The sequence below is a fragment of the Staurois parvus genome, unplaced genomic scaffold, assembly GCF_062004578.1.
Source record: "Staurois parvus isolate SC_StPar_1 unplaced genomic scaffold, SC_StPar_1.0 ptg000312l, whole genome shotgun sequence".
In the NCBI taxonomy this organism is placed as follows: domain Eukaryota; kingdom Metazoa; phylum Chordata; class Amphibia; order Anura; family Ranidae; genus Staurois; species Staurois parvus.
In genome coordinates this window covers 280020-294496 of record NW_028318108.1, presented here as the reverse complement: position 1 = coordinate 294496, position 14477 = coordinate 280020, and the positions used below count along the sequence as shown (strand labels likewise).

The 14477-nt window shown below is 40.5% G+C and overlaps 1 protein-coding gene across 1 annotated transcript in view; it reads left to right on the top strand.

Moving 5' to 3' along the window:
• PID1 (phosphotyrosine interaction domain containing 1) overlaps nucleotides 1-14477 on the top strand; it is an 85967-nt gene that overhangs the window by 49297 nt on the left and 22193 nt on the right. Inside the window, exon 2 of the mRNA XM_089683495.1 lies at nucleotides 4436-4582. Coding sequence (XP_089539621.1) covers nucleotides 4436-4582 — 147 coding nt within the window. The remainder of the gene's footprint in view (nucleotides 1-4435; nucleotides 4583-14477) is intronic.

The window sequence follows — 14477 nt, the reverse complement described above, 5'->3', positions numbered from 1 at the left end:
GCAGGAATTTGAGTGGTCATTGTTTGCATGTGACAACAATATCACAAATTCTCCACAAATGTGGCTTTTATGGGAGGGTTGCAAGAAAAAATCCACTCCTTAGGATAGTCCATATACAGTCACAACTGAGCTTTGACAAAATGCTCCTTGAAGATTCTGAGGCCACATAAAAAAAGGTGTTCTGGGTAGATGAGACTAAAATTGAATTATTTGGCCTCAACACCAAACTATATGTCTGGCAGAAATCCAATACAGCTCACCATCCAAATAACATCATTCCTACAGTAAAGCATGGAGGTGGTAATATCCTGGTATATGGGGTTTTCTTTACAGCAGAGACTGGAGCAATTGTCAGGATAGAAGGGAAAATGGATGGGGCAAAATGCCATCAAATTCTTGAGGAAAATCTGCTGCCCTCTGCCAGAAAGTTGTCAATGGGAAGGTTTTCCTTCTAACATAATGACCCAAAGCATACAGCAAAAATGAGCACACATTGGTTGAAGGAGAAAAAGGTGAATGTCCTTGCATGGCCTAATCAGAGCCCAGACTTAAACCCCCATTAAAATCTGTGGAATGACTGGAAGACTGCAGTCCACAAACTGTCACCATCAAATTTAACAGTTCTGTAAAGAAGAGTGGGCAAATATTGCAAAGTCTCGATGTGCAAAGTTAATAGACATATCCCAACAGACTAATGGCTTTAATTCAAGTGTTACTAATCCCACAACAGTAAAATCAATCTTTATATGCAGTAAAGAATGTTGCGGGTTTTTTTTTTTTATATACTCACTGTGGAACCTAAGGGCTTAGTCCTCTGCATTGTGTAAAAAGTGATTTGATCCTGATTTCTCTGCCCCTCCTCTTGTTCAAATGTCCATGCTGATGAGACTAAACCTGTATTCCTTCTGCACATGCTCAGTTCAGTGTGTATTGCTAGAGAGGTTTGTTTGTGGTTTTTTTTTTTTTGGGAGAGTGCATGTGATCAGCACAGGGCCAATCAGCAGTGTCCAGACAGAAGTCAGGGGGAGACACCCTCTCCACTGCCGCGGGGGACTCGAGTAAGTACTGTATACATGTCATATCACTATAATGGAGTACAGGGGAGCTGGGATATATATTACTGTATACATGTCATATCACTATAATGGAGTACAGGGGAGCTGGGATATACATACTGTTTTGGCGGTTTTCCTCTCCCACACTTATTTACTTGGTTCTATCGATTACAAATACAATAAGTGATTACAACCTTTTGCCACAACAGAATCAGGCCTTGTTGCCTCTCTCTCAGTTGTAGATTATTTCTAACCAATAACCACTGTGCCAAAGAAAAAGTAAATCTAATTTATTTATACAGAAGACAAATAGTTACTAATATAGTCAATCAATTGATGTTACATGAAATAAAATATTAGATGTTACAGTATAGAGAGATGACTATAAGAAAGGAAGTTATAGAAAATAAAAGATAGAGCATGGCTTATACATTACAGACACCCTGATGTTGTTAGGTCTGGCTCCTGGAAGGCACACACGATAAAGAGAGAGCTTATCCTTTGTCCAAGGTGTTTTATGCACTTTACAAAAGACCATCCCAAGAACCACCCACCCAAGTTATCTTCCAATGGGTGGGCTTCAGAGCAAGGTACACAAAGAAGCAGCTGCCTTCCCCCTCACCTCCATTGAGTCTTTTGTGTAATCCCCCTCCCCCCCACAGTCACAGTAACATACATGGAGGTGTGTTGAGGTGATACAACAGATGGTAAATATGTTGAAAATTATTATAGGCCCAAAATAGCCACCACAATACTGTATACATGTCATATCACTATAATGGAGTACAGGGGAGCTGGGATATACATTACTGTATACATGTCATATCACTATAATGGAGTACAGGGGAGCTGGGATATACATACTGTATACATGTCATATCACTATAATGGAGTACAGGGGAGCTGGGATATACATACTGTATACATGTCATACCACTATAATGGAGTACAGGGGAGCTGGGATATACATACTGTATACATGTCATATCGCTATAATGGAGTACAGGGGAGCTGGGATATACATACTGTATACATGTCATATCGCTATAATGGAGTACAGGGGAGCTGGGATATACATTACGGTATACATGTCATATCACTATAATGGAGTACAGGGGAGCTGGGATATGCATTACTGTATACATGTCATATCGCTATAATGGAGTACAGGGGAGCTGGGATATACATTACTGTATACATGTCATATCCCTATAATGGAGTACAGGGGAGCTGGGATATACATTACTGTATACATGTCATATCACTATAATGGAGTACAGGGGAGCTGGGATATACATTACTGTATACATGTCATATCACTATAATGGAGTACAGGGGAGCTGGGATATACATTACTGTATACATGTCATATCGCTATAATGGAGTACAGGGGAGCTGGGATATACATTACTGTATACATGTCATATCACTATAATGGAGTACAGGGGAGCTGGGATGTACAGTTTTATATTTTGGACTCTTTATTCTAAGGTAAAATGTAATTTCATAAGCTTTAAGGGGGCGTGGTTGGTGGTGGGGCTGGGGGAATGGTCCGGGGGTGGGGTTGGAGGCGGACCTGGGCAAGGTTGGGTGGGGCAACTGGTGGAGAGTAAGGTTTGTGCCTGGCTAGTAGGTCTGGACTCAAAATTTTAAGCCCTGCTTTATGTGATATACAAGATTCAGTATCTGGACTGATTAGGTACCGGACATTGTAAGTCCCACACACATGGTATACTCTAGAGGAGTAGTAGAATGTGCTTTAGGTTGTAAATAGAAGTATGCCCATGCTGTGTATGAGAAATGACTTATTTAAAATTGACAACTTTGTGTAACAAAAAAAAAAAAAAATTTCTACATTTTCCATAAGTTTGTGGCAAAAAATTTAAGTTTTCAAAACACTCACCATGGCTCTTAGAAAATACCTTGGGGTCTTTTCTTTCCAAAATGTCATTTTATGAGTGCTTCCACTGTCCTGGTCCTCCAGGGCCTCCCAAAATGTGATAGGCAGTCATTACATTAGGATTGAACAGAGATTGATCGATCTGTTTTTACCCACTCAACGACCGCTGGCCAGCAATGTACAGCGGATGTGCGGCCACTGTAGGCAAACTACTTACTCATATGTCACTGCCCCACTTCCAGGTTTCAGGTGCACACTGTCCCCAGCCCGCACATGCGTGTCCCGCTGCCCCCACCCACTGTGATTGTATACAGCGGGAGCCTGTCGGCAAGTCCCGGCCAATGATTCACGACCAGGACCTGCTGATGGAGCTCTGTGCTGTGATTGTACACAGCCTGTGTTGACATTCAATACAGAGCTTTGTACATAGGGAATGACCTCCGTTTCTCATTCCTGCAAAGCATGGGGTGAGAAACTTCTGGATCTATTAGTAAAAGCAGCACACTTTTTTTACATGTAATCCCTTGATTGCCCTAGATGTTTCCCCCTTCCCAGCCAGTGACAACCAGGCCTCTTCCAAGAGCTGGTTGTTTTGCAGACATAATAACATTGAAAGAAGTGAAGGGGGTCTGAATACGTTATGAATGTAGTGTGTGTGTCTATAATATGTGTGTGAACATAGAGAATTTAAACTGATTTAGAGGAATTGTTCAAAAATGTAACAGTGGGTGACCCCACCAGCTCAACAAGTCAGTTAATGAGTTGACTTTTGTCAAAGGCGCTATACCAAAAATTGTCTGATCAATGCCTTCAGCCAGTCAGATCAGCGGCTGTCAGGATAGCCAGGCAATACCTGCATCGGCTTGGCTGCAACAATGGCAATTCGTGTATGGCCAGCTTTAGTTTTGTAGAATTCTTTTGGGTCAACCCTGCTGCTTTTATTAAACGATTTAAAAGGAACCATGGAGGTAAGCACAGACTTGCCATATCTTTTTCTGGGTGAAAAGTGTAATCACTGGGCAAGGCTTGCTAACCTACCCGATCTTTGTTTCCACATGGAGATCATCGCCCATTCCTCTCTATAGCCAGCAAGTAATCTGTTTTTTTGCTGTGGTGACCCTCCGGCTGTTGCAAGGTTAATATTCCCCGGATTACTGCACAGAGGAGTCTGTACTTTTGTTAGGTCAGAGAGCCCTGTTTATGCCTCCAAAAATGTGTTGTGCAGCGTGCAAAATGTGACTGCTGCTGTGGCATGATGAAAGGATTATTTAAACCACTTCAGCAGCTTGCATAAGAAAAACCACATGTGCATCATGGTTGCTGTTTATTTTTTTTTTCTTTCTTTGCATTGATTGTTACACAATGGCAAATGAGCCATAAGACTGCTTGAAGGGGGCTGTTGTTTAATTAAGAGGCTTGTTTAGCTATTTCCTTTGCTGGTTCTTTACTTGTAATCTATGCAATCTTCTTTTGTGCACAGCACTTCCAGACCATGATAAAATCAAAGCTGAATGTACTGACCCTTCGAAAAGAGCCTCTCCCAGCTGTCATATTCCATGAACCAGAAGCTATTGAACTTTGTTCCACGACTCCACTCACGAAGCCACGGCTGCAGGCAGGATGCAAGGTAACATATGCGTACTGACGTGTTAATGCAGGGGGCAAATGTTGGTAGCTGGAATACAGTACCTAACAGTACAGGCTTATTTAGCTGACAGCTCAAACTGATAATGTAGTAACCAAAAACAAGCAGTCAGTTTTCACCTTTCATTGATCAGACTTCAGTAATTGAATGTGTATGCAGGATGCACTGTACTGTGCAGGACATGGGGGTTCTGGATTTTTAAACCCCAACCCTCAAGAGAAAAATACTAGGCTTACTTTTATCGAAAGAAAAATAAAATCTTAACGGCAATGTGAAAATTAGAGGAAAGGAATCAAAATGGTTCTTGGACGCCAAGATATTGATAAATGAAGCCTGATTTCAGGCTAATTGGCTTCCTCCTGAGAGACAGAAAGGTGAGTGTTTTGTTACGGTGGAGCAGAGCACTGGTGTGATTTGGAGTAAAATCTTGTTGGTTGCCTTTTTAATTTTTATATGTTGCATTTCATTATTGCACTTTGGCTTTAATAAGGCAGTGCATTTCATTATTGCACTTTGTATGGCTTTAATAAGGCAGTGCAAATGTAATGTATTCCAGCTTACCAGTCCTTAGTCTTAAAACAAGAAAACTAATGCAGCCACCTCACCTTTTTTTCTTTTTGTTTGCACCTGCTGATTCTGCTAGTAAAACTTTGCTAGGGTGTACTCCCTCAACCCAATATATCTGGACATCAGAAACCTGCTAGGACTACATAACCCTGCCCTTCTCCTAGTATCCATAACATAGAGGCATAGTTTTGCACAGGCAATTATCGGCTTACAAGATTTCCAGCTAAATCAACTGGTATTTTTTTAAATGCATCAGTCAGAGAACAAAAATCATTTTAATGTATGTCCTATACCAGTAGATCAATACATCGGCGACCGTGTTACAGAATCAAGCATTTTTATGTTTGGCCCCAGTTCGCTCAAAACATTCTCATATCAACCCAGGTATATCGCAACTTGTACTGTGGAAGTTCTGCCCATGGAGGATCAAAAATTTGCAATGTTGTGCCCAGGGGCAGACTGACCATTTGGAAACTTGGGCACTGCCCGAGGGCCCGGGGTCAGTAGGGGGCCCCATGAGATGCCCCTGGTACCTTTTTTTTTTTTTTTTTTTTTTTTTTTTTTTTTTTTTTTTCATAGGCTTTTTTGAGTTTGGGCAAGGACACAGGGGCCCCATGATCCCCTATTGCCCGGGGGCCCCATGAGTTGTCAGTCCGCCCTTGGTTTTGCCCAACCTGGCTACATTTGTGTGGAACCTTGGACCTCAGAAAAATGCCTTAACTATTGTCAGGAAGAGCTACATTGTGCATAGCAGAATGTCATGTTGGGATCTGGAACCTCTACCAGAACAACTTACTGTACACCTCCCAAACTGATGTATCGGAAAAGGTGGGGGGGGGATTTTGCCATTCTTTTTGGTTCTGGTTAAAGTTACTAATTTTTACACAAAGACTTGTGTATGAGTTGTCAAAAACCTAAATGCCTTGTATATTACTTGTGCAACAATATAGAAAGTAAACAACTGTTCAGATTGTTTCCCCTTTTTGCTGTAGCTAGCAACATAGTAAAATGTTGTTACTGGGTGCGTCTCAAAGCAGAGAAAAAGTTAAAACATGGGCATTTTAAATTAACGCATCAAATTTACAACTACAGCAATATTCACTCTCCCAAAGCTGCATACAGGCATCACTTGATTGTTTCATGACCAAAATCTATTTTAATATTTAGATTTCCTTTGTTCTGTATAGATGCGTAGCCCCGAGTATTGTGTTTCTGTAGTTCTCTTCTCCTGACATATTGGATCCCTGTTTTTGTCCTATGTGATTTGACTGCCATATTATGTCTATAGCCAGGAAAGAACTGCTTAGCAATCAATCAGCTCCTCTGTTTCATGTTTCCATGGCAACTTTAGAACATTTGCGAGCAGCAAAGCTGACTGGTTGCTGGGGTAACACAGACATTTCTTTTCTCAAAGTTTTGGTCAGAGGGGACATATTAATTGATTAACTCAAAGGGCAAACTTTTTATCATACAGCTAGTTTATTATTTATATAAAGTAACTGTTGGGTGCATCAATCTGCTGTAATGGATCAGATGCTGCTCATTTACTTTGCAGGCTGTGGAAGATTCTGGGTCACAGATTTATTGATTCTCCATTGTCAGAGCACATTTACATCCTGCTGATAAATTGAGGGATGCAAGTAAGAGATTGATGTTGGCTTTTAACTCTTTGTTCTGTTCCAAATTACTATGGAAAAAAAAAATAATTCTGACCACCTGAAAGGGGGAGGGGGTGCATGGAACAAGAAAATTAAATAAGGCATTACTACCACATACCTCTGTAGGCCTAATTATGTAGTAGTGACTTCTGAGTTTCTATAAATTTGAAAAGGCTGTTGATGGGTGTGGGGTGCTAACCAATCTGAACGTAGAGTTACCAACAAGAGAAACCGTAATAGACTTCTGTAAGGGAAACAGATGTTTCTGGGCCAGTTTAATTTTCGTTTGTTTTAAGTTAAGTCCAAAAACTAATATTTATTATATTGACGCTTGCCAATTCTTAGATGTGATGGCTGCATTTGTTTTCTTTTCTAGGATTTTGTTTTTTTATTTTTTTTTTAATTTTTACCTGGTAATCTGGCTAGTAAGTCTGATGTTTTTCAACAGAACAAGCTCTCTGACAGGAGTGCTTACAATGACTTAGCTTTTATTTTTGTAAAACCTTTTATCTCGAAAGTAAAAAAAAATCTGTTTGCTGTAACTGCTTGTGTTTAACTGCAGTGTGAGCTGGAGTTTGGTTTCAATTTGTTAGTGGATCTAAATTTGCTAGTACATTTAATAATCCCCTCCCCCCGACTGACAATGCTGTTGTCCAAAGGTGCCCCCTGTGCTCCTTCATCCAGAGTGGAGGCACTCTAATGCAGGAGGTGTTACTGGCCAAATCATCAGGTGAAAACAGAGGGAAAAAGTCTTTAAAAAAGAAAAGAAGAAAACTAATGCAGCCACCACATCGAACGATTGATAAGCTGCAATATATTACATTGTTGGTTTAAGATTTATTTTTGTTTTAGACTGTTTTTATATACTTAAAGAGAAAAAAATAAACAATGGGCTATTCTTTAAAATGCACTTAAATGTTTTTGACTTCTCAAAGTACCCACCTTTTGCAAATATAGCCGTGTATTCTATCTGTACTGCATAATCTAATGTGGTTTGGAAAGGTAGTCTTTGCACTGTTGCAGCAGAAATTCTTACAAGTGTACTTCAATGGTAGGATGCTTTGCCTAATGGAAGTCTGTGATAAAGAGCAGGTAACTTGCTTGAAACCTCGAGTAAGCTGTGCTGCACCCGCACTTTTTGGGAAACCGCAGTGGATCAATGTGACATCCTTTTAGACCTGGCCTTTGGTATCGGTTTACTCCAGTTGCCAAATTCATACTGGAAAAGTTGCATTGCCCCTGTTCTCAGTACTTTCTGTATGCTTTTGTTTCCCCTCCATATGGGTTTATGGCTGCCTCGGCACTTTTCATTCCTTTCTTACAAAGCATCTTTGGTTATGACTGCACTTCCTGATTTTCACCAGCTGTTCACATTTCAACATCTAGGTAGAGTGCCCTTCTCCCCTTGGGGCACATATTGCTTTTCCCTCCCATATCTGCATTTTATCAGGTGAGGTAGCTCTCATCGTGTGATGGGGATCCCCATCCTAGAAATAGTTCCCATTTCTGATCCTGCAACATCTTCCATTTGTTTCCCTGGGACTCTTCTTTTCACCTTTTGTGGGAATATCATTCTCCCTCCCCATGTCCTGCCTTGAAGGCCTATGAACCAATTATATTCCACTTACTGTGTGGGATTTGGACTGTTATGCTACCATACATATATTTCCTTGTGAGCTCACCCCTCTTATGCTGCTCACAGGGCAGTTACTCTGAGATTTCTCCCTCTTCTTCCACTCAGCTGGGTGATTATTTTGCTCACTTTTCTATTGTTTCTGCCCTCAAGGAATTAATCCCTCCTTCCATACTTGATATCATTCTCCTAAAGATGTTGGGGTTTTTACAGCATTTTAGCATTTGTCCTTCTCACAAGTTGCAGGGCCACCACCTGTTTTTCTCCATCTTTTCAAAACTGTTTTGTCACAAGTGGCTACTTGATCCTCTGCTGATCAATGCTTCGGCTACAAGATGCTACTGCTGTTGACTGTTTGGATCAGGTGCCCCCTCTTGTTTTTTTACTCTGGGCCTGTTGCGTTGTTGTTGTTGCCAACCTCTCCATTTTATTGCCTGGAGATGTCCCATGGTTCAAAATCAAGTCCTGTACGATTAAGATAATAGGAATTTTGACATACCTGTGAATTCCATGTGGGTGCACTGGGTCGGTTCCCAGCAAATCTTTTGCCAGTGTTCAGTCACCTGAAGGTCATGGTCTAAACCCATGGTCTAAAAATCAACACCTGTGTTCTATACTGTACTCAGAGTTATGGAATTTACTGGTAAGCTAAAATACCCATTTTTGTGGCCCTCATGTCCTGCCCATGGCCCATGCCATGCTCCCAGGGCGCTAATTGAAGAGTTTGGGCCTGTTCACATTTTATACATTGCAGTAATGTTGACATTTTGCTTCAGCAACTATCTAAGGAAAATTCTGGAGAGATTTCCCCTCACTTCCTGTTTTTCTCCAGTACAAAGAGGACATTTCCGCAGTGGGACACCGAAAAAGGTAAACTGGCTGATGTTTTAACCCTTCCCCATCCGGGAGTGAAGAAAAAGACTTTGGCTCTTTTTGTGCCTAGCGTGTGTGTGTGTGTGCACCTAACCCAATCAAAAGGTGTGTTTTTGATTTGCTTAACCACCTCCCGTCCGGCCGTTTTATATAAACGGCCGGGCGGTGGCAGTGCAGGGTCTGGTGGCCGTTTATAAACTGCCTCCCCTTCCCCTGCTTGTGCGCACTCCCTGGGAGCGCGCAGCACGGCGATCACTGGCCAATCAGTCATCACATGCAGAGCTGTAAGCAAGATGTCACTTCTGACATCATTGCTTACTACGTGTGAAATCTGTGAATGATCACAGAGGTCACATGGCTATTCACAACAGCCTTGTACCATGTGAAAAGCTGTGACCAATCACAGCTCACACAGTAGTTCTCAGTGGCTGCAAGAATGCAGCCAGAGAGGAGGAATGATTGCTTATACAGCCTTTATGGGTGTAAAAGCAATCAGTGTAAAAAAAAAAAAAAAAAAAAAAAAAAATCTTCATCACCCCCCACAAGTAGTACAGTGTCACCATGGTGACACTGTACTGCTAGTGTGACAGTATGTAAAAAAAAAACAAACAAAAAACCCCATAAATAATATAAAAATGTAAAAAAAAAATGTTTAACCATGATTGAACACAGCTGATCACATGACCGAGCCGACATCTTCGGCTCTTTCCGTGGAGCGGTGATCCGCTCCATTTTTTTTTTATTTTACTAAAAAGATAACCGAATACATTTTGGCCAAGATTTATGATGAAATATTTAATAAACTTTTTTTTTTTTTTTTCTTTCAACATTTTTGGAGATTTTCATTTACATAGCAAAAAAAAATAAAAATCCCAGTGGTGAGTAAATACCACCAAAATAAAGCTTTATCTTTCTCAAAAAAATGCTAAAAACTTCATATGGGTACAGTGTTGCATGACCGCGCAGTTGTCATTCAAAGTGTGATAGCACAGAAAGCTGAAAATTGGCCTGGGCAGGAAGGGGGTAAAAGTGTCTTGAAGTAGTTAAAGTGATTCTAAAGGATTTAAATAGAAAAAAAAAATGTGTTATACTTGCCTGCTCTGTGCACAGAGCAGCCCCGCTCCTCCTCCTGCCAGCACTTTTGGCACTCCTGAAGAAGCACCTTTTGGTATTGTCAGTCTAGGGGAAAAGGAGTGTTAAACTATCAGATTTAAATACACTAACAAATTGAGGCCAAACTCTAGCTAATACTTTCTAAGCAGGTACAGCAAATGGCTTTTTTCATTTTGGCATAAAGGTTTTACATAAATAAAAGCTTAACATTTTATTCACCCGTGCCAATGTTAATTAAATGGTTTGTCTCATTCTTGTAACTGATGCATTCTGCTGGAGAGCTTGTTCTTTGGAAAATAATAGACTTCTTAAGCAGATCACCAGATGAAAATAGAAAAAAGCCTAAAAAAGGAAATGAATGCAGCCATCACATTTAAAAATTGGTAAGCTGCAATATAATATAATATGTTTGCTTTTGGGTTTAATATCCCTAACGAAAACCCTGTTTATCCACTCTTAACTATAGTATTGCAATGTTTCTTGTCAATAAAAAGTTGAGGTTTGGGATTGCTCAATAAGGTCAATAAGTAATAAAGTTAGTTTTTTGTTACTGTTGTGGGCCAAAGAAAATATTTTTATAGTTACAACATCTATAGAACACAGACTACGTGACTGTGATGATGATGTGGTTTTTTTTTTTATTGCTGACTGCCAGTTTATGTGGTCATTCAGCACAAATTTTTGATGGGAATCTGTTTTGCTTCCCTAAACTGTGCCTGAGATTGCAGAATTCATCTTTGGACCTCTAAGGAATTTGAGCCAAGGTTCGGCATTTTTTTGACGGTTTGTATGTGTGTGTATATATACACTGTTAGTGTATGTGTGTGTGTGTGTGTGTATATATATATATATATAAAGGGCACTTTTACCTCCTTCCTGCCCAGGCCAATTTTCAGCTTTCAGTGCTGTCGCACTTTGACAATTGCGCGGTCATGCAACATTGTACCCATATGACATTTTTTTCACACAAATAGAGCTTTCTTTTGGTGGTATTTAATCTCCACTGGGTTTTTTATTTTTTTGTGCTATAAACAAAAAAAGAGCAAAAAAATTGAAAAAAAGTTTTATTCCTTGTTTCTATTATAAAATTTTGCAAAACAGGTAATTTTTCTCCTTCACTGATGTGTGTTGATGAGGCTGCACTGATAGGCAGTACTGATAGCACAGGGGGCGTCCTCAGGGAGGACTTCCATGGATGCCCTCCCAGAACTAGATAACCGCGCTGTAGCCATCTTTCGGCTATAGCGTGCTAGGGAACCGGTTAAAGCCATAAGTTATCTGCAGTGTGAAATTATTGAAGCTATCGTGCCTCTGATGGCCAAAGTTGTGAGATCTGGTGATTTTCACTATGGTGCTGCCTCCTTTTCTTCTTGCTGGATAGAAAGCTGTAGTACAAAGAACTGCCATTTTCTGCTTTATTCATTCTGTGGATCTGTTTCCTCCACCTTTTCTGATGCCTCTTGAATATTCCCTCAGTAGTCATTAGATCAGAGGTCATCATGAGGCTGCTCTGACATAAGGAAACTGTTCCTCTCTGAAGGTGGCTACCTCCATACAGACACAACATATAACACGCAAGTCGGTAATGATGGAGGGGGTTTATCACCTGCAGGTGAAACCGTAGGCAATATAGCCATGTGCCCTCTGCTTCTGCTTTCCTTTTCTGGGCACATCTTCTGCAGTTCAGTTCTTGGCAGGGCATAGATCTTTTTAAAAAGGTTTAAAGTGTTTATTTGCTCCTCGCTTTGATTAGTCAACACACTGTTGAAGAATGAGGTGTTTCTTTTCAACAGGATGCTCTCCAACAGTTTTGTGGCCTGGAAGGTCTTGCTAGGCTATGACAGCCATTTTTAATTACAAGGCTAAGGCCTTTAGTAAATCAACCCCAAAGTGTATATTGCTGTTCACTCTTAATTTCACTCCTAATAGCAAAAAATATTCAGGTTACTTGGAAAAGAGTGTGAAACAAATGACTTGCATAGGTTTCTATGTGGCATAGTAATAAGGTAGAACCCCTCAAAACAAAGCTCCAGGGTTACCAGGTTAATGAATGGAGGAGAGGGGAGCTCCCAGATTTTTCTTATTTTTTTTTTCTCTGGAAGTCTCCCTTAGTTGTTTGAAATTGAAGAAGACTCCAAGCAATAAAAATGATTAGTTTAACTATTTTGTGTGGGGACTGTAGCATTAAAGTTGTACATCTCATGCATGAAATGTGAACAAAGCATCAAAGCATATCCCTCTATAGTGTGTAATTGTAATTAAGAGTACAAAGTGTCATTTCTGTCTGCTGCTTTATTCCTCTCTTGCTGTCACGCTGATTGCAGATAAAGGCGACAGGAGGGAGCGCCAACTGATTGACAGCCCAAGCTCTGTTCCTGTGAGCTGTGTGAAGGTGTCCCCCCCCCCCCCCCCCCCAATCAGCTTTCATAGCACTCCTCACTAAGCTCTGCAGTGTTTAACTTCAGGTCTCTGCCTTTTTGTTTCTGACAGCTCAGAGAAACTGCATTCTTAGCTTGTCTAAAGTCCAGAATTTATACAGACATACAGGTACAACTTATGTAGGAGGATTTCTTTCTTCTCTGGATATCACCTGAAGCCAGTCACTTCACTGGGTATATATGTAAGGGTTTAGAACCACATTAAGCTTTTATCAGGAAAGTTTCTGTTTATGTTGAATCCAGACAACAAACTAGACAGCACATAATGCAATTTCATCCACAGCATCACCTTACTGTAAACTTGGCCTCAGTGGTAGGGAGGTTAATCTGTACATAACCTTCCGTGTCCAGGTACGGCTGCAGCTCACAAACTAAACTGAGTTATGCACATATGAGTGGAGAATGCTGTTATTCACTGTGGTGTGTGTGCTATAAAACATCTGCCATTACAAGTTGATTGTCATTAGATGTGGTTTGGGCTGTTACGATTACACACATAGGGAGAGCTTGAGCTCTAAGCATGCCGTTGTGGTCATGCAAGGAAGCCAGATGATAACTTCTTCAGATAAACAGACCTGATGGAATGGAATAAATACTGTAGTTAGGATTTCCTAGAAACTCTTATTTTTTTTTCCTATAAATGACAAGGTCTGTTGCTTACTGAAGGCCTAAGAATGTTTATTATGCAATGCCTGACTTGCCTGCTAGTGTCATTCTTCTGGAATTGGTTTTATTAGAAGCAGCAGCACATTTACACTTGTGAGCCATTTGTTTTTTACTACTCAAAAATGTGTTTATATTCATATAACTAAGACCAAGACAGAAGGCGGGATAGATGTTCTACCAACCACTTGAAATGTTAGATGAGCTCTAAGAGCTGCCTACATACTTATATTTTCCTCCTGCTAGTATGTTATTCCTATTAGATTGTGCTGGGAACTGTTACTGTTCTCAGACTTCACACTAAAATTGGGTGCTCAATCAGTTTTTCTCCCAATTTTGGCTTGCAATTTTTGGGCTGTTTCTGATTACTTAATTGGCAATTATGAACATGTTCTGCTGGTCAAAGTCCTTTTTGACATGTACCTCTCCTGCCATGAAAAGAGCATATTCATCCATTTCAGTTAACATTTCCCAGTCAACTTCTGTTAGGATGGGCAGTATAGTACTTCCCTAAGAACTGTTCATACTTGGATAATTGGGAATCACAGACCATGTCAGCGTTATTTTGCCTGTGATTCCAAAATGTGCAGTGAATGAATGGCACCCCAATCAGTGTGACAAAATACGTAAATCACAGAAAAACACTCCTGGCTCAGGGTCACCCTTCACTTCTTTGGTGCACTTTTAGCTTCTCAGGTGAATAGACTGCCCTGTGCCCCACACTCAAAAGCGCCAGCGAGAACTGTGAAATTAGCATAATAGTTGCAATGTTAATGTTGCATTCAGTTTGTGAACTATGTAATATGGGGAGGTTGTGATCTCTCAAAATGACTGCTAAACTAGCCATACATGGATTCATATTCATCCGATTCAGCAGGGACCAGTTGAATTGAGTTTTTTCCAGGACTGTTCCTACTCATCAGAAGTCACTC